Source organism: Siphateles boraxobius, unplaced genomic scaffold, assembly GCF_051911475.1.
Source record: "Siphateles boraxobius isolate OS27281-9 unplaced genomic scaffold, OSU_SipBor_1 130, whole genome shotgun sequence".
NCBI lineage: Eukaryota > Metazoa > Chordata > Actinopteri > Cypriniformes > Leuciscidae > Siphateles > Siphateles boraxobius.
Window position 1 is genome coordinate 18655472 of NW_027508734.1, and position 26454 is coordinate 18681925.

At 37.2% G+C, this 26454-nt stretch overlaps 1 protein-coding gene across 31 annotated transcripts in view; it reads left to right on the forward strand.

Moving 5' to 3' along the window:
• plekha7b (pleckstrin homology domain containing, family A member 7b) overlaps window positions 1-26454 on the forward strand; it is a 117040-nt gene that overhangs the window by 86653 nt on the left and 3933 nt on the right. For 7 of the 31 annotated variants that reach the window (XM_077228363.1, XM_077228369.1, XM_077228361.1 and 4 more), the window contains 18 exons: window positions 2395-2829; window positions 6261-6795; window positions 8978-9061; window positions 9320-9445; window positions 10382-10435; window positions 12721-12789; window positions 13595-13675; window positions 14329-14478; window positions 14568-14669; window positions 15660-15825; window positions 15948-16108; window positions 16191-16382; window positions 16482-16584; window positions 17779-17870; window positions 18629-18844; window positions 20639-20821; window positions 21407-21540; window positions 22227-22369. In XM_077228363.1, the coding sequence (XP_077084478.1) occupies window positions 2395-2829; window positions 6261-6795; window positions 8978-9061; window positions 9320-9445; window positions 10382-10435; window positions 12721-12789; window positions 13595-13675; window positions 14329-14478; window positions 14568-14669; window positions 15660-15825; window positions 15948-16108; window positions 16191-16382; window positions 16482-16584; window positions 17779-17870; window positions 18629-18844; window positions 20639-20821; window positions 21407-21540; window positions 22227-22369 (3026 nt within the window). Of the gene's footprint in view, window positions 1-1946; window positions 2020-2394; window positions 2830-6260; window positions 6796-8977; window positions 9062-9319; window positions 9446-10381; window positions 10436-12720; window positions 12790-13594; window positions 13676-14328; window positions 14479-14567; window positions 14670-15659; window positions 15826-15947; window positions 16109-16190; window positions 16383-16481; window positions 16585-17778; window positions 17871-18628; window positions 20040-20638; window positions 20822-21406; window positions 21541-22226; window positions 22370-26199; window positions 26399-26454 lie in introns of those variants that run through there. The other 24 variants (XM_077228379.1, XM_077228373.1, XM_077228378.1 and 21 more) reach the window with 14 other exon arrangements.

Genomic DNA, 26454 nt, shown 5'->3' on the forward strand with positions numbered 1-26454 from the left:
TAAAGTTAAAAGTAAAACTTAAGTTAAAAAAAAAGTAAAAGTAAGTTAAAGTTAAACATCACATATTAACCTTTTGGCTGAATTCAAAGCACACACAAATTCAAAGGTTGCATGGTTTGCATTAAGTAATTTTGTCCACTCAGTGTGACTGCAGCTTTACTCTTTGTGCTGACTTGTTTGTGTATGTGACATGGCAACTTTTTAAAAAGTCATTTTGGGGATGAACTTTTTACGTTACTTGAAAGACTCATGGCATTCATAAACTGTAGATGAATGATGTGTTGTAGTGATTTAAGCTCATGTCTGATCCACAGATCAGGGTTACAGCAAAAGGAGTGTGGTGTTCTCACTCACCTGCTGTTTTTGTGCTGGTGCATAAGGCATAGTGCCATAGTTGTGTACACTTTGACACTGCAGCTCTGGGGAGGAGTATCACTGCGGCACGCTGCAGGCAGCTGACTGTGAGCCGCCAGCCCAAACACAGCACTCAGACTGGGGCGTGATGTTAGTGTGGTGCCCCCATGCTCTTCACTTACATGAGGCTTTGTCCCTGGGGCTTTCCTTATCGTTGGGCTTTTATAGTGTACATAAAAAAGAGGAGTAGGTGGTGGTTAATAACTATGAAGTTGGTTTATAATGTTTCTTATGGTTGATTGGACTAGTGTAGTGGCTGTATTTTCATGCAATTTATAGGCAAAGGCTTTCTCAGCAGCACATGGATTGTGGGGAGTATTGCTATTCGTGCCGTTTTGATGCCAGACCACGTTTCTGATCATGATGAGGAGTAAAATGTCAGTTAGTGCTGCTGTACTGTATTGTAATTAACTGACATTCTGCTGTTGGCCCTTGGTTCCTTTAAGGGAGATTTTGAATGTAAAATAACAGCACCATCTAGGGATATATTCACAATATCGCATGTGAAGACTAGGTGCATGAATCTGATTTATAGTGCTGAAGTGTTTTGATGCATTTAAGCTCTCCTTTTTCTTTTGTTAGTTTCAGTTGTAAATCTTTCATGAATGTGTTTTAAAAATTGACTTTTAAAATAATTTCTTAATTTTATACAGATTTATACAGATGACCATTGGTCTGATCTAATAAAGCAAATAAGTAGCTGAAGTTAATTAATTGTGCTAAATGATGCAATTGTATTAATCATGTTAAATTTATTTATTTATTATGCCATATCTGGTCAAATTAGACTTAATTGTAAGGTTATGTGACGTAAAGGAATAGCTCATCCAAAAATGATTTTGAATATTGGTACTGAATATTGCCATTTACACGTGTCTTTTGAAACCAATTGTCTGTCTTTCACTGAGAACAAAAAGATTTGGGGTTGCTGAATGTTTAAGCTGCTCTTTTCCATGGAATGAAAGTCAATGGTGACCACAGTTGTCAAACATATTCAAGGAAAATATGTCAAGGCATATTTTCGTTTCTTGCATTTCGTCATCACGTACAAGACTACAAGTTTCTACAAAAATAGGAAGCAGCACAACTGGTTTCAACATTAATAATAATAATATTAAATGTTTCTTAATGACCAAATTAACATATTAGAATAATTTCTGAAGGATCATGTGACACTAAAGACTGGAGTAATGATGCTGAAAATTCAGCTTTGCCATCAAAGGAATAAATTATAAAATATATTAAAACAAAAAACTGTTATTTTTAAGTCGTAATGATCGTTTTGCAATATTACTGCTTTTACTGAATTTTAATGAAATAAATACAACCTTGTTGAGCATTATTTGGAGAGTCTTATTTCAAAACATTAAAAATCATACATTCCAAATTTAGGAACACAGTATTGAATATTCAAATATGTATAAAATACATAGTGCATGAGTTATATGGGCTACTTTTATGATGCTTTAATGGTGCATTTTTGTCCGTTTTGGAGCGTGACAGTCCTTGTACCCTCCTCTTTCATTTTGTAGAAGAAAGCAGCTCAGATATAATGCTAAAATCTTCTTTTGATGTACCACGAAAGAAAGAGACAGTCAGATCAAGGTCAGTTATCAGCACATTAAATCAACACATTGAATTATAGATTCTATAAGAATTAATTCAAAAGTCTAAACTCATTTCTGTTTTTTACATCCTAGTAAACTTCAGCAATAAGTCACAGGTCACTTTGAAGGTGAAATATTAATTATATTTATTTTTTACTATTAAATCAAGTTCAACCCTATTAAGATAACTTGCGGGCAATTTGGATGCAGCGTAGTAGACATATACATAAAATACACACAGCAATATAAACCAAAACAAATAAATGAATTAAAAACATACAACAGTAGATATAAGTCTAAAATACTAATGTTTGCCATTCCGAGTATTTAACAATCTACTCCCTTTAACAAATAACTCTCTTTCACTCCACAGAGAGGCCGAAAGAAGCTCTAAACCTGAACAGCACGCAGTCCCTCAGACCAACCATTTCAGCAGCATCAAAAGCTCCTCCCAGACCGAGGGTCTCCAGAAGACGCTGCATGTAGAGGTGGCAGAGCTGAGGCCGGAGCGGGATGGGGACGAGTGCTTTGTTTACAGCAAGGAAGTGTCGGAGGATCCTGTTATAACCATTTCCCCTGGAGAGATGGAGGGGGTTTCCCAATCAGGTGCCCATTCTCGCCCGTCGTCCACGGTGCCCTCTCACAGGAACGGGCTGCCCTCCTCAGGCATGCCCCCTGATCAGAACGGGAACGTGGCGTATAAGAGGGGTCTCGTCCCCCGGACAGACACAGAGAAAAAGGTACAAAGGAAAACTGCGCTGGCTCAGGTCGAGCACTGGGTGAAGGTGCAGAAAGGAGACCCCAAAAGGTCAGTTTTGTGTGCGTAGACACCCTTATACAGTGGTGGTCAGAATTAATGGCAGCCCTGGTAAACAGGATCAAAAATGCCTGTAAAAAATAAATCTGCATTGTTTATCCTTTTGATCTTTCATTTAAAAAATGTTCAAAAATCTAACCTTTCATTGTGATATTCCATCACATTATGAAATAAATGTTTTTCTACAAAACACGTGGGCCACAATTATTGGCACCCCTAGAATTTTTTACAAGTAAAATATCTCTGAAGTATATTCCTATTAATATTTACCTTTTTTAGAACACCAGGATGACTAGGAACATGAAATTGTCTAGCTATGACTTCTTGTTTCACAGGAGTTTAAATATGAGGAAACACAAAGGCCAAATCCCCTTAATCATCCATCACAATGAGTAAAACCAAAGAATATAGTTCTGATGTGCATCAAAAGATTGTTGAGCATCACAAAATAAAAAATGGCCGAAAGAAAATCCCCATTTTGACCATCAGGGCAATAATTAAGAAGTTCCAATCAAATAAAGATGTTACGAATCTGCCAGGAAGAGGATGTGTGTCTATATTGTCTTAATGCTCGGTGAGGAGGAAAATTTGAGTTTCCAAAGACTCTCCAAGGATCACAGATGGAGAATTACAGAGATTACTTGAGTCTTGGGGGTCAGAAAGCCTAAAAATATATATCAAACAACCCCTACACCACCACATGTTGTTTGGGAGGGTTTCAGAGTTTTCTCTTAAAAGTTATTCACAACGCCTTTCAGACCTACTCTTAGTAAGGAAAAGTCTTCGTTGCTAAGGATGACGCCAATTATCATGCACGAGCTTCCTCGCAATGATCACAATGATTGGTTGTTAGATGACGGGGCCATCATGCGGATCATAACACAGACGCAACAAATCATGGAATTACGACATCTAAATATGTCTGTGTCCTACACAAAATAATAATAGTAATGTCATTGAAATGCATATAATGACATGTTTGTGCAGGCCCCAGTGAAGTGTAATTCTAAAAAGGCACAGAGAGAGAGAAAAGTCATGAATACAATTAAATTAAATCAAGGTAGCCTAATACACTAATGAAAACCGCCACTTGCTTAATTATGAAAAACGACACTTGCATTAACACTTGTTTGGTTAATTGACATCCAATTAGCCTAAATAGACTACTTAAAGCAAGGAAATGTTGCTCCTATTGAAGTAATGTAACAGTTGAATGACGGTGGATTATGAACTCGCCAAAACGGAAAAGAAAGCCCAACTGGACGCAGGATCAGTTACTGCTGCTGGCCCAGTGAGTGCTGAAAGAAAAAAACATAATAAAAGGGAAATTCGGCACTGGGATATAAAGCAAAACTAAGTGTGAGACATGGGAGAGGATTTGTTTGCAGATCAATGCAGCATTCCCGCTTGTGTCGCGGACCCCGGGCGACTGCGAGATTTTACTATCCTTTGTGAATAGGTCTTAGTGAGTTAGGAGTCCTCTCGACTTCTTTTAAGCTGTCCCAGACTTAGGTGCTGCTTTTAGGGATAAAATGCTTCGTGAGTTACTCCTAAAGTCCTAAAGTTAGGAGTGCCACGCCCATTATTTTTAGGAGTTGCTCCTAAATTCGCCAGTTAGGAGCTACTTTTAGCCTTAAAATTCTTTGTGAATACAGCCCCAGATGTGTTCGGTGCAAACAGGGATACAAAGTACCCCATGTCTACGGTTAAATATACGGCTGGATCTTATGTGTTGTGGGCCTATTTTTTATTTTATTTTTTTTGCTGGAGGTCCTGGACATCTTGTTCAGATATATGGTATTATGGATTCTAGCAAATACCAACCGATAAAAAATCTAAACCTGACTGCCTCTGCTAGAAAGCTTATAATGGGCCGTGGTTGGATCCCCCATCAGGACAACGGTCCAAAACAAACATCAAAATCAACACAAAACTGGGTAACTGAGCACAAAATGAAGCTTCTGCCATGACCGTCCCAGTCCCCTAAACTGAACCCTATATAAAATGATTGGGGTGAACTGAAGAGAAGAAGCACAAACATGAAATTGTGAATCTGAAGGATCTGGAAAAATTCTGTATGGAGGAATGGTCTCTGATCTCTTTTCAGTTGTTCTCCAAACTCATCAGGCATTATAGAAGAAAACTCAGAGCTGTTATCTTGGCAAAAGGAGGTTGCAAAAAGTATTTAATAACAGGGAGCCAATAATTATGACCAGCGTGTTTTGGAGAAAAGCATTTATTTCATAATGTGATTTATCCCCCACTTTCAATTCTTTTACTTAAATGAAAGATTAGATTTTTGTGATTTTTTTTTTTAATGAAAGATCAGAAAGATAAACAATGCAGATTTATTTTTTTACAGCCATTTTTGATCATATTTACCAGGGGTGCCATTAATTCTGACCACCACTGTATGTGGTGTGATGGGGAAAATGATAGGAATCATACAGGGTTATGTGTAATAAGAATCCATGGTTTCTTCTTATAAAGGAGCTCCCTCTAGTGGTTATGATAAAAACGCACTGAATATTAAAGGGTATGTTTTGTGTTCAGTAGTTCTAGCAACAGCAGTTTGGTTACTACTGAAAAAATGTCATCTCAAGTTAGCAAAAAACTAAAAATTGCATTTACATTATTACACTTACTATAAGAGTCAGTCTCTAAAATAAACTTAAAATAAAATGATATATGGAATATGTATTAACTATATCTGTAATATACTGTATATTGGTTATAATATATATTACATTATATTCTTATTTTTACAATTGTATTATATAATGTATTATAATATTTGATGTATAATAATAATATTATATACTATATAAATTATAATAATATTATTAATAATAATAATTAAATATTATGTTTTCAAATATTATATATAAATATTATATAATATATAAATTATATATAAATGCTATTATTATCATTATTATTATCAATTTAATTTGTAGCTCAAAATTAAATTACATTTACATTTTTGCACTCACAATAAGAACCATCCTCTAGAATACTTTAAATAACGTCTTTGTATTAAACAGAACTTTCCCTAAAGTTTTTTTTCTCTGAAATGTATATCTGTAGCATATATTAAATACGTTATTGGATATAAGTTATTAGATCAACTATTAAAATATGTTCTTATTTGTGTTTTTTTATTAGTAAAAAAAAAGAAAGAATAATAAATATATCAAATCTTAGATATAAAATATGAATGTATTACTATTATTGTTGTTATTATTATTATTATTATTATACTTTATTTTGCAGCTCAGTGTTTCTCAGCTCAGAATAAAAACATTTTAGGAAAAAAAATAAATAAATTGTTTTTATATAAATATTGTGTATGTATTGCATATGTATGCTAATTGACCGTGAGAAGGGCATCAATATTGACAGTAAAAAACTTCAAATTACAGCCATCCCACTACTGAGTACACCTTACCCAGACGGACACCTCCTCTCCAGCCTAAGTCCGTCATGATGGATACGTACCAGTCGTTGCCAAAGACCACTCGCCACCACTCCGGTGGAAGTTCCCCCCCAGTGCCCCGCAACCTGCCTAGTGACTACAAGTACGCCCACGACCGTCTTAGTCACTTTCGTATGTCCACTGACGAGCGGATGGCCACTAAAGAAGGCATGGTGTGGCAACTGTACGAGTGGCAGCAGCGCCAACAGTTCCGCCACGGAAGCCCCACCGCGCCAATCTACACCGGGCCTGACTACATGGACACGTCTGGCTTCAGGGTCACTCTGGAAATGCCACGATCCATATCTGTGCCACCATCACCATGTGACATGACCCCAACCGGGCACCCTTCCAGGTCCTTGTCCCCACGCAGGCCCCACACGCCCTCCGACAGGGTGACGGTGCGCCCGCTGGATGATTTTGCCACCGTGGACACACCCAGTTTGGGTTCTCCCAGAGGAATATGTTCCCAGATCTCAAAGGTAGGGAACATGGAGCAGTTCACATAATCTCACAATTTTAAATTAGTTGTGGAAAGTTCTTCTCTTTGTTCAGACCACAGGAGCCTTGACCACCAAAGGCGTGAAGGGTTATGGGAAAAACTGAGTATCCCTCTACTCAGGCTTTGATTTGGACTTTGTGACCGGATTCACACAGTCTTCTCTCAGGGTTTGACTCCCAGGTGCAGAGGGTGTGTCTAAAGAGAGCGTTTTTTGTTTATATGTGTCGCTGAAGTTGTTTGTGTGACAAATAGTAGCATCTGCTGGCTACACCCCCCACATGAGAGCAGCGCTCCCAGCGCCACATTCACACGCAGCGGCAGTCACAGAAGCCTCTGTGCCTCTTACTAGTTAACATACTGTCACCCACTTCAGCTCTGCATACGCTGGGACTCGTGTGAACTCACTAATTACATGCCTCCAACAGAAAGATTCACAGATGCTGTCAAAAGACAGATAGAAAGAAAAACACAGCTTCAGTCAATGTAGTGATACCACAAAGAACATCTCAGTGGGATCTGAAAATCTGTGACTACTAGTGAAAATGCTTTCACTATGGTTTCATTACATATTATATTGTCAGCATAACAATTGACGTAACAATTATCAGCATTAATTAAGTGGGAAAATTTTACATTTCATTTTAGATGACATTTAGATTTAGATAAAAAATGTTTGTCCCCTTTTGCTTTACTTACAGCAGCATTTAAGCTGCACAAACTCCACAGGTTTGTTTAAAACCCGATGACCATGTTCTCCAGCATGATTTGAGAATGATTCAAAGAGCATCACTGTGACAAATTTGCTTCTTATTATAAATTATAAAGAAATCTTAAATATTTCTTCATATTTCTGAATCCCACTGTATATAAATGAGTGGAGATGAGGACCTTTCAATACTGTTCAAAAGTTTGGTGTAAGTAATTAAAAAAACAATTAATTAATAGTTTTATTCAGCAAGGATGCATTAAATTTATCTTAAGTGACAGTAAAGACAGTTTTTTTTTTCCTCATCAGTATATTAAAATTATTTCTGAAGGATCATGTGACAATAAATACCGGAGTTATGATGCTGACAATTCAGCTTTGCCATCACGAGAATAAATTATATTTTAAAATATATAAAAATAGAAAACTAATAGAAAATTGAAAAGTAAATACATAAAATATAATACGGAAAGTGTTTATTTTTGTGGTGTAGCTTGTGACCATTTCAAGTTTTAACCATTTTAATCACTTTTTTTTGCCCTCGCAATGCGCAAGTTGAAATAGTTCTGCAGTGTGACTCCCCCCCCCCCCCTCGCCCAGAGTATTTTAATATTTGTTTAAAAAAAATATTGAACCTGTTTGTTTTTGAAAGTACAGAATTGTAATCTCTCAATCAATATGGAGTAGTAAGTACTGCATGTATACAATTAGAGAAGAATTAGAAATGTTGTTTTCCAAAAGTAGTTTCAGATAAACTAATTATATATAACACAGAAAGACACTGCTGTCACTGCTCGACTTGTGATGTCAATTACCCAGCTGCAGACGCCTATCTATAGATGCATCTTAAAGGCTAAAGTGTGTTTCGTAGAGTGGATTTATGGACCTCCACGGTGGATCACTAGACTGTTTAGCTGATAAGATTCGCCAAAGGCTAAGCAAAGCACCCAATAAACCGCCTCAGCAGTGGTCTCTTTCTTCTGATCTTGTATTTAAATAAAAAACCTATTATACAGCAAAAATGCAGTGCCGTGGGATTCGCATTCGAAACAGAGTCTACAGTGCTACTCTGCTGGTAGCAAACAAATGTTATTTTAAGAAAGCAGGTCTGAGATAATTTATGTGTAGTTAATTAAATCTCTTGTTGTTTGTGTCTTTTTGAGGTGCTATGATGGTCCTAGATGAAGAATTTTGTATGTTAAGCAAAACTGTCAAACCCTCAAAGCCCTGTGGCACATTTGAAATCAAGCACACACTTTCTTAACTAAAAGAAACAGATGAATGAGTAAAATGTGCTCTGCTGAGCCCTAGTTTTTTGAAACTGACTTTTACTTGACTTTAAAAATGTGCAGTATCCGTAACTAAAAGTGAGAATTTGAAAATAGTTGTAAGAGGACTGAATTTCTTCATTGTCATTATCAACGCCACCATTCTGTATAATTTCGTGTCTCTGCAGACCTCGCAAATAGAAAGGAGATCCATGCCAATGATGGGCTACATCACACACACAGTCAGTGCCCCAAGTCTTCATGGAAAAACGGTAAGATCTCCATAAAGAACAGACTTTTTCAGACCTATCTTGGAAACATAGGGAAACAGAAGATCTGCTAGGCAGATTACATTTCGGCCATGAGGAGCGTTTTGCTTTCTAGTTTTGAGAAAGTGATCTGAGATATGCCCTTGTAGCCTGGCAGTTACATTTCGCCACTCCTCTTTGCCAAATTTCACAACATCTCACCGCTGCCCTGGCGATCACCTCCTGAAGTGCTTTCTTTCCCGTCTCCCCGCTGTCCTGCAGCCGGAGGAGTTGACCCTGCTGCTCATCCAGCTCAGGAGACACCAGGCCAAGATGGCCAGCGTGCACAGCGACACATTCACACACCTGCAGAACCAGCACAACGGCCTCTCAGGCCCCATTTTGAAGGTTAGAGGGTCATTTCCCCCTCAACCCACCCTGAGCATATCATACCCCCCTTTCCTTAACCCCCATTCTGTGCTCATCTTTAAAGTTGTGCACTGTTGGTTCTAGTTGTGATTGCGTTGGTTTGGTGTTAGCTCTCCGTTAGCATGGAGTCTGCGGTAGAACGTTACAGCTTGGGCTTCACAATTTGACGTAACAGCCTGTTTAGTGTTTTTGAAGAACCTTTCCTCTGCATTTTGCTTTTTTGGACTTTTTTTTTGTAGTTTCTTCCTCTTGTATTTTTGATCCTCAGATTGCTTCTCAGATGTTAACAGCATGTTGCTTGTTGACTTGCCTGCATTCACATGATTGAATGTTGCCATGAACAGGAAATATAAAAACATCACTGTTTTACTTGTGTATATGGAATTTTAGATATGAAATGTGTCAGAAAGGTATTCAGAAATTAGTATAAACATTTGATAAATAGTAACACACAAGCTGTGTCCCACTCCCATTCCACACTCTAGATCTCTGTCGGTTGCAGGGTTAGAACATTAAAACTTAACTAGCATTCTACAACATTTACAGCATTGTTATAAAATGCTTTACTGCAAACAGATTTTTGCACTCTGTGTAAAAGGGGTCCATTTCATGTTTTCTTGAATCACGTCCTTACAAAAATTCATGCTCTAAATAAGTATAGACATTTAGAGTGAAGAAACAAATCATTTATTTATTCAATAAACTTATAGCACACCTTCAACAGTGCATCAGTCTAAGCACAAATTGAAGATGCTTGTTGTCAATAGGAATAAAAAAAGGGTCAGTCACCCATAACATGCACTTGTGTTATAATGTATCTGCATTTTACAGTGTCCATGAACATCAGTCTCACTCTTGAATGCTGTACTCTTAGCCATGAGTCATGTGACCTCTTTCTTCATTTCCACACTCAAGGCAGATGACACTTACATCCAGCTGAAGAAGGACCTGGAATATCTAGACCTGAAGGTGGGCTTTAGTGGACCTGCCTTCACCTTCTTCCTCTGCCCATCTTCTCCCTCTCTCCTCAAGGCATAAACTCTTCCTGATTTATTTCCCCTCCTTATTCTCTGTAACGGCTGCTCTGCTCTTTAACCCTGAAGGATGTGTAGAGTGAATTTTGAAACCGATGATTACATTTAAATCAGTCAATCTTCACAGAGAGCAATGCGTCATTTTAAGCTTTTATTGCTAAAAAACAGATTTTATGCTGCAATTTAGCAATAAAAGTCTTGGCGGATGCATGGATGTAGTGACTAGTGATGGCTGCAAATGTTAAGAGTCCAGGAGGAGAGTTTGTCAATTGAAGGTCAGATGGATGCTAGAATCTGATTCTGAATTGTCTTTCCTTCTGTTCAGTATGTGCATTGGCGTCAGTTGCATTTAGGGCTGCACGATATTGATGAAAAATGTGATATACAGTAACTTGTTATATAATGCGATTATGTGATGTGTGTAATTTAAAGTCTACCTTTGGTCAATAATTGTATCCCTTAAAACACATCTCCTTATCATCATAGAACGTCAGTGGAGAAAGGCATATAGTTCATCATAACATTGTAATATACAACTTATACATAATTCAGCCGCTATATGGCTAAATGTACCCGAGTTTTCATATCAACAGAAAAATATACCGGGATAACCTGGCTTCCCGTGTTTTACAGCATAGTAATGATATGCTAAAGCCCTTCCACACGTTGACGTGAGGGTTTGTGACGTCAGAAACACCAGTATTTGGTTCACTGCAGTTTTAAGGAGAAAATACTTAGCAATGGTGTTGACTTATGAATTTGCACATGGTTTGTTTTAAAGCATATTAAAAACACCACATAGACATATTAACAACATTAAAAACTAGTTTTTAACCACAGGGGGTCTTTAAATTATATTTAAATATATTTAAAAACTGAAAATGATACGACCAACATATGTTTCACATTCTTTTGGCTCTAAATCCTCAGTAGCATCTGCAGGTGATTTAGGATATCTAATCTTCTCAGACTAGTTTAAGTCAAAACAGCTTAGAATACACTAAGTAAAAAGAAAAATCCTTTATATTAATACAATACATTGAACCCTATTTTTATAGACTTTCTTGTACACAGGACAATCATTCTCTACTTTGTGTCAACTTAAAACTTCGATTTTACATAACTTTTTGAAGTGTTAAAATATTAAATTAAGCCATTGCAATATGCAAATCACTATTTGAACATATGCAATATTTTGATCAATTCAATATATCGTGCAGCCCTAGTAGCCTTTATATATCTTATATAGAGTTTCTTCGCTTTTGTCACAAACTTTATGGTCACTGACTTTTCCGACCCTCTTTGAAGTGGAGTGCATTACTTGCCATAAATAATCATTCATATTTCAAATGTATATTTCCAACGTATGCCAGAATTTATACCTACAGTTCACAGAAACCCTTTTTATCTTCATTTCAAACAGATGAAAAGTATTGAACCTCTCATCTATTCGGTACACAGTGCGTTCTGTTTGAATGTAAGGATGGCGTGTGCACAAAATGTGACCAATTCATGCCTTCACCTGCTGCAGTGATGTAATCCCCCTGGTTATCGTTGTGTGCATTGCACATGATCTGTAGAGTCATACTCATATGCATGTGCTTTTTTTGTTTTGTTGTTCTTTTGGTAAAATATCAATACTGCACTGATGAGGGATTGTCATAGAGATTGCATTGTAATTGTGACCATTATGTGAATTATTTCAGTACAAACATTGAGCATCAACTAATTATTCTAGAGTTTGAGGTTTTCTGTTAATGAGTGAACGTTTACTGACAGCTGCTCTTACTTATGCAGTATCCTTTAGCTAACCCTTGTTTATCACTAAATGATTCACTCCCACATGAGTTCGTGTCAAGTTCACTGCCGATGAAAGTATTGATACTTTGCCAAAGATAGAACAGCGCTTTGGGTGGATCGTTGCGGCTCTCCCCAAATCCCCCAGTTGCTATTTGTTCGTAAACACATCTCAGAGCTTCCAAAAACAGTGTTGGTTTGTTTTGTTTTGCTTTTTTTGTTTGTTTGTTCGTCTTGAGATTTTAAGGCCTTGTTCTTTTAGTTTGCCATAGCACAGTTTGTTTACATGATTTCGTCAACATTTTGTCAATAGAATGTGCAGTCTTGTTGGTTGCTTGATCGATGCAACCTTACAGCCAACACAGTCTTGATGTTGATGCTAATGTTGGTGAAAGTGAATGAGCTTTTGCATTTTGTCAACAGGTAACTGGACGTGACTCTCTTAAAGATCGACCACCCCGGCCTGTTAAAATAGCTGAAAGTGACATAGATGTAAGTTTTCTTCTCTCTTTATTAATGCCCACTTTCTGATCATGGCCTCCCCTTTAGTTCTCTCTGTTTGCTTCTCACAAAAAGCTGTTACTCAAGCCTGAATTTGTACGCACTGTGGGGAGAAGCAAGCTCTCTCTGTGTCAAGAAGAAATTGAAATTATTGACGAGGGCTTTTTATATTCAATGCTCAATTTAAAGAGAAAAATACATGCAATGGGAGTTTTATACTTTGGGCTTGTAAATTTTTCAGTTTGATTTTTGTATTCCAGTGCTCTCGCTGTTTTTCAGTTGATTTGGAGGTAAATAATCTGGAAGTCCTGGCTTTTCATCATTAACATTGTTTCGGTTTAACAATTTATACGAATTTTGTTGGTGTATTTATCTGTGTGATGAATATTTAATGTTGTTAAAACAACAATATATGGCTGTAAAATAATAACAGCTTAATAATTAATTGGAGGGAATGATAAACAGAGTGGAGAATAAACAGGCAGTGTGAAGAAGACCGTAAACAAGACACTTCTGCAGCTTCCGTCTCTCGCACGCGCGCACGTACCCTGTAACCCATTTTTCACTAAGAAAATGCTGTTTGTTTCTGCAAATAATGACACCAAAATTGTCTTGGGTGCATGGAGTTTATGCTAATGAATATCTTCAATAGTGGAAAATGTTGAATATGGAATAGCGGAAGAATGTGTTCCGTCGGCCCTCTGTTTGATATGTTTGTATACTTTAATGGATTCCGTTCAGTCATGCCTTCTGTTTGGTGACAATTATTTATTGCTGTTTGTGATTGTCTCCCCAGGTTAAGCTTAGTAGGTTATGCGAGCAAGACAAGATCCTTCAGGAGCTGGAGGCCAGTATACGCACACTCAAAGAAGATAAGGTGCTTTGTGTTTTTTCCTCATCTAAATTCCGTATTGTAACACAGGCGTTGATGCTATATTGTGTTGCACGATGTCAACTTTATACACTACCGTTCAAAATTTTCGGGCCAGTAAGATTTTGTTTTTAAGAAATCTATACTTTTATTCAGCAAAGATGCATTAAATTGATCCTAAGCATAAGTAAAGACATTTATAATATTGTTACCAAAGTTAGATATTTATGTGCTGTTCTTTTGAACTTTCTATTCATCAAAGAATCTTTGAAAAAAAAGTGTCATGGTTTCCATGAATATATTAATATTGAGCGAAAGTGACTTACTTGAAATTAAAAAAAAGGAAGTAAATCTAACAGACCCCAAAAAGCCATTGTTAGCTTGAAGATCTATTTCTACTTGATCTAAGCCTTTAAAATGACTTTTGCTGTTATAAACTAATATAGTCAGATTGATTCAGCCATATTAAATAACCAGTTTTAGATCTAATTTTAGATGTTACTACATAAAGCAAATTTTGACCTAAATGAAATGTTTTTTTTTTTCAGGATTCATTAATCACAGAGGAGCCTAGTGTCCAACCTGATGATTCAGGTCTCTAGTTCTTTTTCTTTCTAACTTCTTTATCTGCATCGTCTTCTGTTTCTTACCTTATCTAGGACAAGCTCGAGTCAGTTCTGGATGTTTCCCATCAGCAGATGGAACAGTACCAGGACCAGCCCGCCCATGCAGAGAAGATCGCCTATCAGCAGAAGCTGTTACGGGAGGATATGGTCCACATCAGGGCGGACATCTCACAGGTGTCCACGGTGAGGACACATACCCGTGTCCATACACTGACTGAAGACTCAAGAATATCAATGCAATACTAATATCAGCTTCGTTCTGTGTTAAACAGGAGATGGAGAACGCTTGGGCAGAGTACAACCACTTAGAGAGAGATGTGGACAGACTGCGTTCAGTCCTTCAAGACCAGATGACCCACAGTGCTCTCTCTCAGGTCAGACCCAGAGGAAAATGACACCAAGCTGATTTAACTCTTTTCAAAATGTAAATGAAGGACAGAGGTCTTTCTTTACTCAAACCCAAAATTGTATTTCAGCTTTTATCCCTTTAATGCATGCTTCCAAACTAAAGTATCAATACTGTTTGAGCGGCAAAATGTATCAAAAGATGTTAAACCGTGTCTCCTTTTCTATTCAGCATGCCGGACCTCTCAGTCCGGTAATTGATAGAGAAAGAACAAAGTAATGAAAGAGATATGGAGCTCTCGGAGGCGAAGTGAAGATCTAATGTTAGTTTTTGATCAGCGTGATAGAGTCTTAAGAACAAGGCATACCGTGTCTAAGATTATTGATTTCTCAAGTGTTTGTGTGAGAGCGCACACAGACAGAGTCAATAAATTATGGCTTGTTGTGAAAATACAAATAAGAGAAAATCCTATCCTTTCTTCAGTGCCCCTTTGAGCTCTAAATTTGCCTCTTAGAAAATCAAAAACAAGCCTCAGGGTCATCATATATATTTTTTACACTGATCACAGCAGTAAGAAAGTACTTGTATTCTATTCTATTATATCATATATTATATTATATTTTTAAGCTGTTGGTTAATTTAGATTTTTCATCCGTTTATTTTGAAAATATTGTTCTTATATTAATTATATTATATTAATGATCTGAATACTCAAAGACAGACACTTATTTTCAATATTCTATACACTTGAATAGCATTTATATATTCTGATTATGACATTTTATATATATATGGATTTTCTGTTCAGATGAGCTTAATTTGTGTGTATATTTGTATATCAAATAATATATTCAGTTTTATTATTTAAGTAAATGTAATGCATATAATTACGTACTGAAGTATGTGCACTTGTATTCTATTCCCTCCTGTCTCAGGCTTATATTTACTCTTTTATTCTGTTTAATAGTTGGACTGTTGTATTTCATCCAAAATGATTAAATTCTGTGCTACTGTGCAGCAGGAGAAATCTCAGCTGAGGAAGGAGCTGTGGCGGATTGAGGACGTGCTTGCAGGCCTGAGCTCCAGCAAAGCCAACTACAGAGTGACCATTGACTCTGTGCGTAATCCAGGTGAGAGCGGGCCCCTGCCTGCCATCACTCCCATGCACTGGAGCACAGACCGAGGTACTGAGGTCAAACATCACCACACGCATCTTACTGCGTACAGATGCTACTGATAATGATACATGCATTTTTATTTTTTTTTGCTTTGTGATGTCGACGTTTGGGATATTTGCGTGTCCCAGAGAGGAAACTTGTGCCTTCAGCATCATTGTCCACAGTGCCTTCACTCTTCACTCCATCCATGAGTGAACTGAAAGCTGCTCAGTCCAGTCCCCATCTCAGCCCGGTGCAGTCTACCCAGCAGCCCCTGCAGCTCTCAAACCCAGTCCACAAGCAAAAATGGGTGAGTGAGTGAAACTAGGTAATCAAGACACTACTTTAGTCTAGTTATCTGTATTTATGGATGTTTATGTTTACATATGCAGCCTGAGGAAGATGCTCCACCCAGACCCCCCCTGCCTCACCTCTACAGCCCAGATGAACACCCCCCAGCTGTGCCCCCTCTCCCCAAAGAGACCTCCGTCATCCGCCACACATCAGTCCGGGGCCTGAAACGACAATCTGATGAGCGGAAACGTGACCGTGAGATCGGGCAGTACACTAACGGAGATCATAAGGTTTGTGACACTCAATGGCACCCGGATAAGGCCAGCTGTCATCTGTGCTGGTGGTTAAATGTTATTATAGTTCTGAGCTCTATTCTTCTGGGACTGTAGGTTGAGATCCGGGCATTCCTCAGTGAGCCTGAACTGCTGGCAGTTGGTGGACAAATGGGGGGCTGTAGCCGTGACAGTGGCTACCAAACTCTACCAAACAGAGGTACACACAGACCTGTACACAGTAAGACTCAGGTTTGCACAAGGTTACCACATTCGCTGAAAAGGGAATGTGAGGTTCGGTTCATGTAAACCACAGTACAGTTCATTAGTGATGTGAAAACAATCCGCAAGTAATAGTATTAATTATTAACTCCTAATTAATTATTATGTATATTTGCTTTGTAGCCTGTGCAGGTGCTTCCCATCTTCCATAATTCACATTTGGAGAATTTCAACAAATTCTGCAAGTGTGGAAATATTAATGAATGCATTTAGGCTTCATAAGATGCTGTGAATATGAACTTAGTCTTAACATAACGAACTACAAAAGAGCTGAATAGGTGAACAATATTATTTCCACCACCATCATTTTCTTCAAAGAATGCTGTTAAACACAATACATAATTTGAGATGTGATGATAAATTATACTGAGGTGAAAATGTGCAAATTACTGAATTTTCCTTTGATACAGCGATAATTCCTTTCAGAAGTTTGGGGTTAGTAAGATATCTTTTTTAAAGATATTAGTACTTTTATTCAGTAAGGATGCATTACATCGATTTCAAATCAATTCTATTTCAAACAAATGCTCTTTTGAACTCTCTATTTATCAAATAATCCTTTGCATAATGTTTACAAAATAATCCAAAAGAATAATGGTTTCCACAAAAATATTAAGCAGCACAACTTTTTTCCAACATTGATAATAATAAGAAATGTTTCTTGAGCATCAAATCAGCATAATAGAATGATTTCTTAAGGATCATGAGACACTTTGCCATCACAGGAATAACATTACAATTAAAAATAGAAAATAGTTACTTTAATTTTCTCTAATATGTCCCAATGTTACCGTTTATTTATTTTATTTTATATCAAATAAACGCAGCCTGGGTGAACATAAGAGTCTTTTCTTTTTCTTTTTTGTTAAATATTAAAAATCTTACCAACCCCAAACTTTTTAAATACTGTTGGACATTGTTAGCAGGCAAATTAAAACTACTAAAAACAATTGTGCTTTAATAGCATCCACAGGGCCAAAAGTGCCCATAGCTGAAGAAACATGCTTGCCTAATTGCGTACCAAGTGTGAATGTGAATGTAAAGACTGTTTGATGTTTAAAAGTATGATCTCTCAGTTCAGAATTTGACATGGTCTGAAAGATTTGTCTTAATCCAGTCCAAATTCTGTTAGGTTTGACTAGCTCGTCTTCAAGACTGAACCAGTCATCAAATATTTCATCGTTCGTCACCCTTAGAAGAGGACTCACCACCACAAGCTTGAAGGTAGGAAGCCAAACCAGTCCTTAAAGTGTCTATCGAGAGGCAGAGGGACATAAAGGGTCTCTCATAGTTTGCTTTGGCTGGTTGATTAGATTCAGCAGCAGTACAAAGCGCTGAGCACATGAAATAAAAGCAGCCAGTGTGGGCTTGAGCCAGACTGTACTTTGCGAATGAGATTCTGCCGTTGTGTTGCCATGCAGACTGTGAACACAGTGTGTGTCTCCAACCCTGATGGATTCATGCAGAAAATGTTAACAGAAATGAGCACAGCAGAGCTTTTCTCATTCTCCCTTTCTGACTGACTGACTGACTGTTCACACATTATTACCAACACATCATACAAATGTCTCCAAATTATATAATATATTGCTATTTAAATATACAATATTGTTCAAAAGTTTGGTTTGAAAGGAAAAGGTTTAAAGGAAAGTTTTTGAAAGGAAACTGTTATGTTCATCAAGGCTGCATTTATTTGAACAAAAACAGTAGAAACATTAATATTGTGAAACAATGCAATTTATTACCAATTTTTACTATTGCGATGGCAAAGCTGAATTTCCAGCAGTCTTCAGTGTCACATGATCCTTCAGAAATCATTCTAATATGCTGATTTGCTGCAAAAAACACTTCATATTATCAATATTGAAAACAGTTGTGCTGTTTAATATTTTTGAGGAAACGGTGATGCATGTTTTTCTCCCCGCTGTTGCTTTGGTCCGGTTTCTTTCAGCATTATTAATACATCCTCTGGTTTCTCCTAGGAGAGACCAAAGAGTGCCTTGGAGCGGCTGTACTCTGGGGAGATCGTGCAGCAGCGCGGACGCATGAGCGCTGAAGAGCAGCTGGAGAGGATGAAGCGTCACCAAAAGGCCCTCGTACGGGAGCGCAAGAGAACGCTCAGCCAGGGCGAGCGCCAGGCCTCCACATCTCGCTCCTCCTCCTCCGCATCCAGACCCGTGTCTGCAGACCTGGGATCAGTACGTTAGAGCACAATGACATCTTTTCCTCCAGAGAGGATTATCACCCTGACATAAATGTACATTCAGCTATTTACAGTGTTTTGATGGAGAACTGTAAGATTTTGCGTTACTGCGATCAGCATTTTAGCGTAGTAGTGTCTGCCGCAGGTAAGTGGGTTTGTGGGAGGTGTTACAGAAGGAGACGGGAGAGATTTTATCATATGTTGTCGGGCCGCATGGATGGGCTACAGAATAAGGACAGATGGGAGATATACTATTTGCCAATGAAATACATGGACTAATGTGTTTAGAGGATTAATAATGAAAGCTGATGTGCTATTGATTCTCATTACAGGTTCAGAATGTTGTAATGACTTATATGAGTGTTTAATGTTAAACTTGGGACATGGATCCCAAAGGAGCAGTTCATCTGGGATAGTGAATCAAAGTAGTGTGCTTTTACTTGGGGGGTGTATGAAAAGGCCAAAGGAAGCACTAACATCAAAATGCTCTTTTAACCTCTATAACAATAACCCAATGCTCAAAGTTATGGGAAACAATGCCTGCTCTATTAGTGGACTCATATACTAAACTAAATTTCAAGCACAACAAGCTCTCAAGCCTTTTAGCTGTTCATCACTCAACCACAATAATTATAGCATAACTAAAGTGTGAAACCAGACTATATTGTGCTTACCTCACTCATAAATCTTTTTGTTTTATACTAATTTCACCAAATTTCCCTTTTTCACATCCGGCTTTCTAATAACAATTCTTCCAAAACCTGCAAAATATATATTTTTTCCATGCAATTTGGGTCTGACTTGAGGCAAGTTATATGGCCTTCTTTGTACAGAACAAATGACATGATCTTATTTTGTTTTTTGATTTAAAAAATATATAATTTAATTTTACAAAACCAGACCTGGTTTAACTTACCCTGGCTTTTGTTATCTATAATTATCTATAGTTATCTATATCTATAATTTTTGTACATCTATAATTTTTCTCCTTGTTTTACCAAAATGTATTGGTCCTTGGTGATGTATGAATGAGTTGTGTTTATAATTGTACTACTTACTGAACATGTTTTTTAATCACTTGTATGGTGATAATAATATAACAGCGAATTGTAGCATAATTTGCAAAGAGAAAATCTTTTTTGTAGATTTTTGCACAAGAAAATAAACACTTTGCTAGTAAAAAAGCAAAAGGAGGTAATTGTTCTTTTTCTGTCAACTGTGAATGTAAAACCGCAGTTTATTTCACGACACACTGATTTATTTTCTTTCCAGTAAGCACAATAAAGCCTGGGAATGAAGCATGTAAATGAAGTCACAGATGGAGCTTTTTATTGCACCTTTCTTGGTCTGCAGGAGTGTTATACGCTACGGTTTGAGAGCTTGAACATGTGAGACTTCAGACGCAATCACTCCAATCCCTTTTACATGGTACAGAGGTACAGGAGCGCACTGGGACAATATATAATTATGCTCATGGTTGCAGTTTAACCAAGTTTTGTGTGTTGTTTTTGTGCAGGGCTCCCCTCTTTAAACTTTTCATGTAAATAAGGAATGTTGGATGTAAACTTATATGTGGAGCACAAAGGTCATTTTAGCTTTAATAGTGTCTAAGGTTCAGGAAAAAATCCTTTCTCCTTAGTTAAGATCTCTTGAGCGTTACACAGTGTAACTGGAAAAAAAAATTTGTACATTTTTCTTGTCCTGTAAATCATGAGAAGAACTAAAATTGGATGAGTGTGTCAAGTCTAGATTGGCTGTCTCAGGGTTCTGTGTGTTTGTGTGCCTTCAGTGGAGAAGAGAGCAAGACTTTGATTTGCAGCTACTGGAGCGGGCCGTGCAGGGTGAGGAGAGACCAGTCGAACACAAAGAGAGACAGCGCTCTCACTCAGACGAATGGCTTACCCTGAGTAGCACACCCATGAGAGAGTTGGATCTTGAGCCTCTGGACTACCAGCTGGACCTCAGCAAAGAGGTAACCATACTACTTATAGGGAGAATTCCCCTAAAAATGAAGAATTCCGACATTATTTCCTCCTTGTGTGGATCAGAAAATGCTCAGTAACCATGCACTTGTGTTGTATGTGCAAAAAGTGATTGAGTGAGACCACAAATGTTAAGTCCATTAAAATGCAAGTGGTGCTCACTGCAGAGCCACATGATGTCCAGCTCCACCTCCATGGAGCTAATGGCTGAAGTTATGTTTAGCGATAGGGTTATGGGTAGAATTAGGGTGTTTGACTTCAAGCTCCACCCATCCGCTCTGCAGTGAGCAGCCTCTTAAAATGTGCCTAAATTTTCCTTTTCTGTTCCATAGAAGAAAGTACGACAGAATTTTCATTTTTGGTTGAACTATCCTGAGTTTAATTAAAGTGCAATCTCAGTAACCGTTTGCAAAGTATTGTTAAGCTTTTTATAGTTTCATATTATACATAATGTACGTTTGTTTTTTACAAGAATGAAAAATTTATAAAATAAAGAAAATATTACAAATAAAAGTATGGCCAATAGATTTCAGATTAAAGTGATTGGTGTATGTTTGGTCTCAATGCCTGTATAGCTTTCAAAGCCTCAAAAGGTGGCCATCCCTGAGCGCTATGTGGACATGGATCCGGAAGAGCCCCTCAGCCCTCAGGAGATGGAGGCCCGGCATCGTAAAGTGGAACGAATCAAGAGCATCCTGGCTAAGTCTAGGTACTTACAGATCAGTCTCATTTAACATATAGAGGGAATGCATTGATGTCACTTTCCTGCTGGAACACGCCCCCTCAGCTGGACTGAGTGGCAAAAGAGCTGCTGCATGACTAGATTTAATAGGGGAAACCGCAAGTAAAACAAATGATTTTCAGTTTAAATTACAGAATCATTTAGAAATCATTCTAAAATGCTGATTTAATACTCAATAAATATTTCAATTAATTTCCCTTTTATTGTCATTGCTTAAAATACAACAAAATTAGTTATGGTGCATCCACACATAACAGCACAACAGAAATAGGTACTGTACAACTATGACAGTAAGTATAATAAAATTCAGTACAATAACTTTGGCAACTGAAGTGAGGTTATGCATGTAAAAATATTGCACAGCATTATCTTGCAGTGGCCCAAACAATTAGTGCAAAGGGTATTTCGTATTATCAGTTTAAAACACATGTGCTGCGTAATATTTTTTGTGTGATTTTTTTTTCATGATTCATTGATGAATGGAAAGTTCAAAAGAACAGCATTTATTTGAAATAGAAATCGTATGCTTATCTTTACTGTGCCTTTTGATCAATTCAATCCTTGCTGATGCTGAGAACATTTTTGTTACACTTTTGTCTGTCAGTTCATTCTCGTGTACCTGTTTTTTGTTTTTGTGTCTGTGTGTACGTAAGTGTCCAGAATATACCTCCTCCTGCAGCAGTAGACAAGCCAGTGCTTCCGGACATAGACTCTGCTCTACAACAGCAAGAGAGAATCATCACCATGTCCTATGCCTTAGCATCCGAGGCCTCACTCAAGAGCAAACAAGTGGCAGGTAAACTAACCAGGAGGATTACTGTTCTACACAGGGAATTGATCTCCTCAAATTACTTGTATCTTGTTAATACACTCCATATTCTATGGAAACGCATCCTGTATTTTGCATGGCGTTTATTAGTCAAATCACAGATTGTACATTTACATTTACTAGTGCAAAGCGCCCCTGCAAAATCAGTTTTTGTGTGTGTTTTTAGGAATTGTTGGTTTGCTGTGTTTGAGTGCTCATTGTTACAATTAAACAGCAAAAGTTCAGTGACATTTTTATATGTGCATGGTAGAAAGCAAATACTGATACTGACATAATGACATACAATAAATATGGAAAATTGAACTACACGATTCAGGGAACAGCTACACAGTGAATTCCGAGAAATCTCTACGCTTGAGCAAACAGTTTGTGAATAGACTACTGCAAATGATGGCCGTGAAAGAGACTGTGAACGCATTGAATAGGATATGTTTAGTTGGTGAATAGCATAGGCTACTATTAAACAGTAGCGATAACGTTAAACGCACCAGAATAAAATACACTATTCAGAAGTAAACAGCGTAGCTGACTTACAGATTCAGTTAACATCCACAAATGAATCAGCGTGATGATTCAGGGAGCAGGCTACACAGTGAACTCCGAAAAAACGTTACGCTTGAGCAAACAGTTTGTGAATAGGCTACTACAAATGATGGCTGTGAATAAAATATAATATTCAGAAGTAAACAGTGTAGCTGACTTAATATTTAGCTGACAGAGTGTTTATGTCAGAATGTTTATTTTTAAACCACAACCTTCTAAGTGCTTCTTTTACCAATATATTTACCGATATCTTTTGCATTTCTAATCCAAACATCATCAAACTTGGCACTGCACTTACTCGTGCCCGTAGCAAGACACTTGTCAAGTTTGAAACCCATCGGATGAACGGTTCGAGAGATATGCGAATAACAGACACACAGACAGACATACAGACAAACAGACAGACAGATGTTCCTGTAATTTATAGATAGATGTTTTTAGCAGTAAGTAACGTACTGTGAAAAGCACAAATTATGTTAAATGGGAAGTGCAAGGACAGGGAGTACACAATGTGTGTTAAGATAGGCTAAGGAAGATGAATGAGAAGCCCATAATAACCATACAATCAGTTCACACTTGATTGACTGTCAGAGCTCCATTTGAATAGATTAATTTCAGATATGGTCTGCCGTACACCTTGACAGTTCAAATATTCTGTAAAGATCAAGGTAAATGTGAAGAAAACCCTTCAGAAACAGTTATTTGTAATTCTAATCTGACAGTGCCAATAAAACTTCCTAAACCGTCACTCTGACAACTACGGAATAACTGTGAACGCTCTGAGAAACGGTCCACCCTGTTTCAAAACATCGGTAATGGAGGCGTGATGAGGAAGAAGAAAGAGCAAAGCCAAGCCTATCAACCACGACGTTAATAACTGAACATTATTCCTTATTAGCGCAGATCTGACGAGTAAAGATGCTTGCTAATTGGGAGACATGTCGGATCTTTCAGGCTGGGAGGAATCTCTTGATGAGGCCATTTTTTTCAGAGCCGATCAATGACCCAGTTGAATATGCACTGGGGCTTGTTCACTCTGCATCCCGTGGCAGCACTTTGAACATCTTTCTGAAATGGCATAAAAGCACACCATCGTTTCATCTTTAGTTCTTACAGAGGCCTCACTCACTCTGCCAGGTCTAACCTTCAGACATGGAGCAGCATGTCGCTCAGTCACACAGGTTTGCAGTCAATTCGTCCTGACGTGATGGTTCATAATGTGTAAGGCAGTATGGCGTAGTCAACAATTATCATTGGAGAACATGTCAGAATACATCATCTGTGAAGGCAGGTCTGGGTTTTGGTCAACTTCTGCACATCATTGTGCATTTATTTTGAGTAACGACTAAAGTAGTCAGACCTGTGGCCTTTAAGCAAACAGTATAAATAAAAAACGTTATTTTTGTTAGACAAACTTTATTTTAAAAGTTGAATGAACTATCGAATGTAGAAAAAGTTACACAAACAATTGTTGACAGTTTTTGCGCTGGTTAGTATGAGCAACTTAAAATATTAAACAGCAAGAACTTACAATGTCAAGTTTGGTTGTGAGAGTCCAATTAACAGGCTGCTGAGCATGCACAGTTTGATCACTGATGATGCACTTGAATAATTGTGTTTTTAGTCAAAGCATGTGATGCAATTTTTTTTTGTTTTTCAGAAATAATAGTTGTTTTAGCTTTATTTGGTGTTTTAAATTATTTATTTGCTGTACAATTTAAACTAATGTCTCAATCAGAGTGATAAGTGTTCTCTTTGGTGAAGTTTCTTTCATTTCAATGAGTATATACGACTTGTTTCGGTGTATACGTAGAAGTATAACCTTTTCAGTTTGTTCAACAAACTGATACAACAAACTAAGTTTTATGTTACTTGTGTAATTTTAATGATCAGCTTAATGCAATTTAAAACTTGGGATCCACAAGTAAAAACATTATTAATTTTGAGTTTACAGAACTTGTATAAACTAAGTTTATACAACAATTTTTGTATACTCAAAGTCCTGAAGCTGGTTGCCTCAAGTTTTCTAAACTTCTGATATTTACAGTGCATTCTCTTAATATATTGAGTTGTTGTGCACATGAGGGTTGGCTTGTGACATCGCCTGGTTCCACTAACCCTCTTTGCAACATTGTTTTGTCATGTCTGTTCTGTTCTATCAATAAAAGGTAAAGGCCAACATTTTTGGCTAAAACTGCTACCAACTGGTCCAGTGGTGGACTACTAGCCAGAGGGGCCAAAGTCAACCTGGTTAAAGCTGGTAGACTACCTTGGTTAAAGGAATAATTTGCCAAACATGTAAAAGTACTCACCCTAATATCGTTTCAAACCTGTATGACTTTATTTCTAACTTGGAACCAAAGGGAGGAGTTAGTGCCTATGAGCACTTGGGATTTCATGTTTTAAAAAGGTTTCAAAAGCACCGTCAATGGTCCATGAGACTTGGTTGCTATATTCCTAATCTTTTGGATGTAGATGACCAACAAATTTGTCAGTCATTATTTATTATGTTAACCACTTCTCGAGTTGAACTCGAGAACCAGATCATTCAGTTTGGTGAACTGAAAATACATTAGGCCTACTGTTCAAAAGTTTGTGATCAGTACGTTTTTTTTTTCTTTATGTTTTTGAAAGAAGTCTCATATGTTCACCACGGCTGTATTTATTTGATTATAAATACAGTAAAAAAGTTTATATTGTGAAATACTTTTTTATAATTTAAAATAACGGTTTTAATATATTTTAAAATGTAATGTATTCATGTGATGGCACATCATTCTCCAGAAATCATTCTAATATGCTGATTTCTGTGCTAAAGAAACATTTCTTATTATCATCTATGTTGAAAACAGTTGTGCTGCTTAATACTTTCGTGGAAATTCTGATATTTTTTTTTAGGATTCTTTGAATGAAGTTCTGACAAACAGCATTTATTTGAAATAGAAACAGAAATATTTGTAACACTGTAAAATACTTTATTTCTTGTCATGTTTGATTATTTTAATGCATCTTTGCTGAATAAAAGTATTCATTCTTGTTTTAGTTTTTTTTAGTAAGCTAAATCTAACACAATTTTTTTTTCTAAATCTGGTTTTCTCTCATGAATGTGCCAAATGATTTTCAGTTAATAACTAATCTGTTCTTCAAATACAATAAAGTTATTGTATGGCTTCAAAAGACTTTGTATTAAGCTCGTAAATCATACAGACCATTTTTATGATAATTTATTGTGCTTTTTACTTCCTTTTTGAAAGCAAGAGCAACCAGTACATCTCATTGTTTAAAAGGTCCCCCTTTGCGTTACACATTGGTAGAATGGAAGTCATACAGGTTTGGAATGACATGAAGGTAAGTAAATGAGGACATTTTTTTTGATGTCTATCATTTTGTGACTATCATTTTAAGTTTGACTGCGTTGATGACCAGTCTTATGTACCTACAAAAAGCTGTTTGTATTATGTAGCAGCAGTTAACTGTGTCACTAGCTCTTTGTGTGTTACTGTGCACCC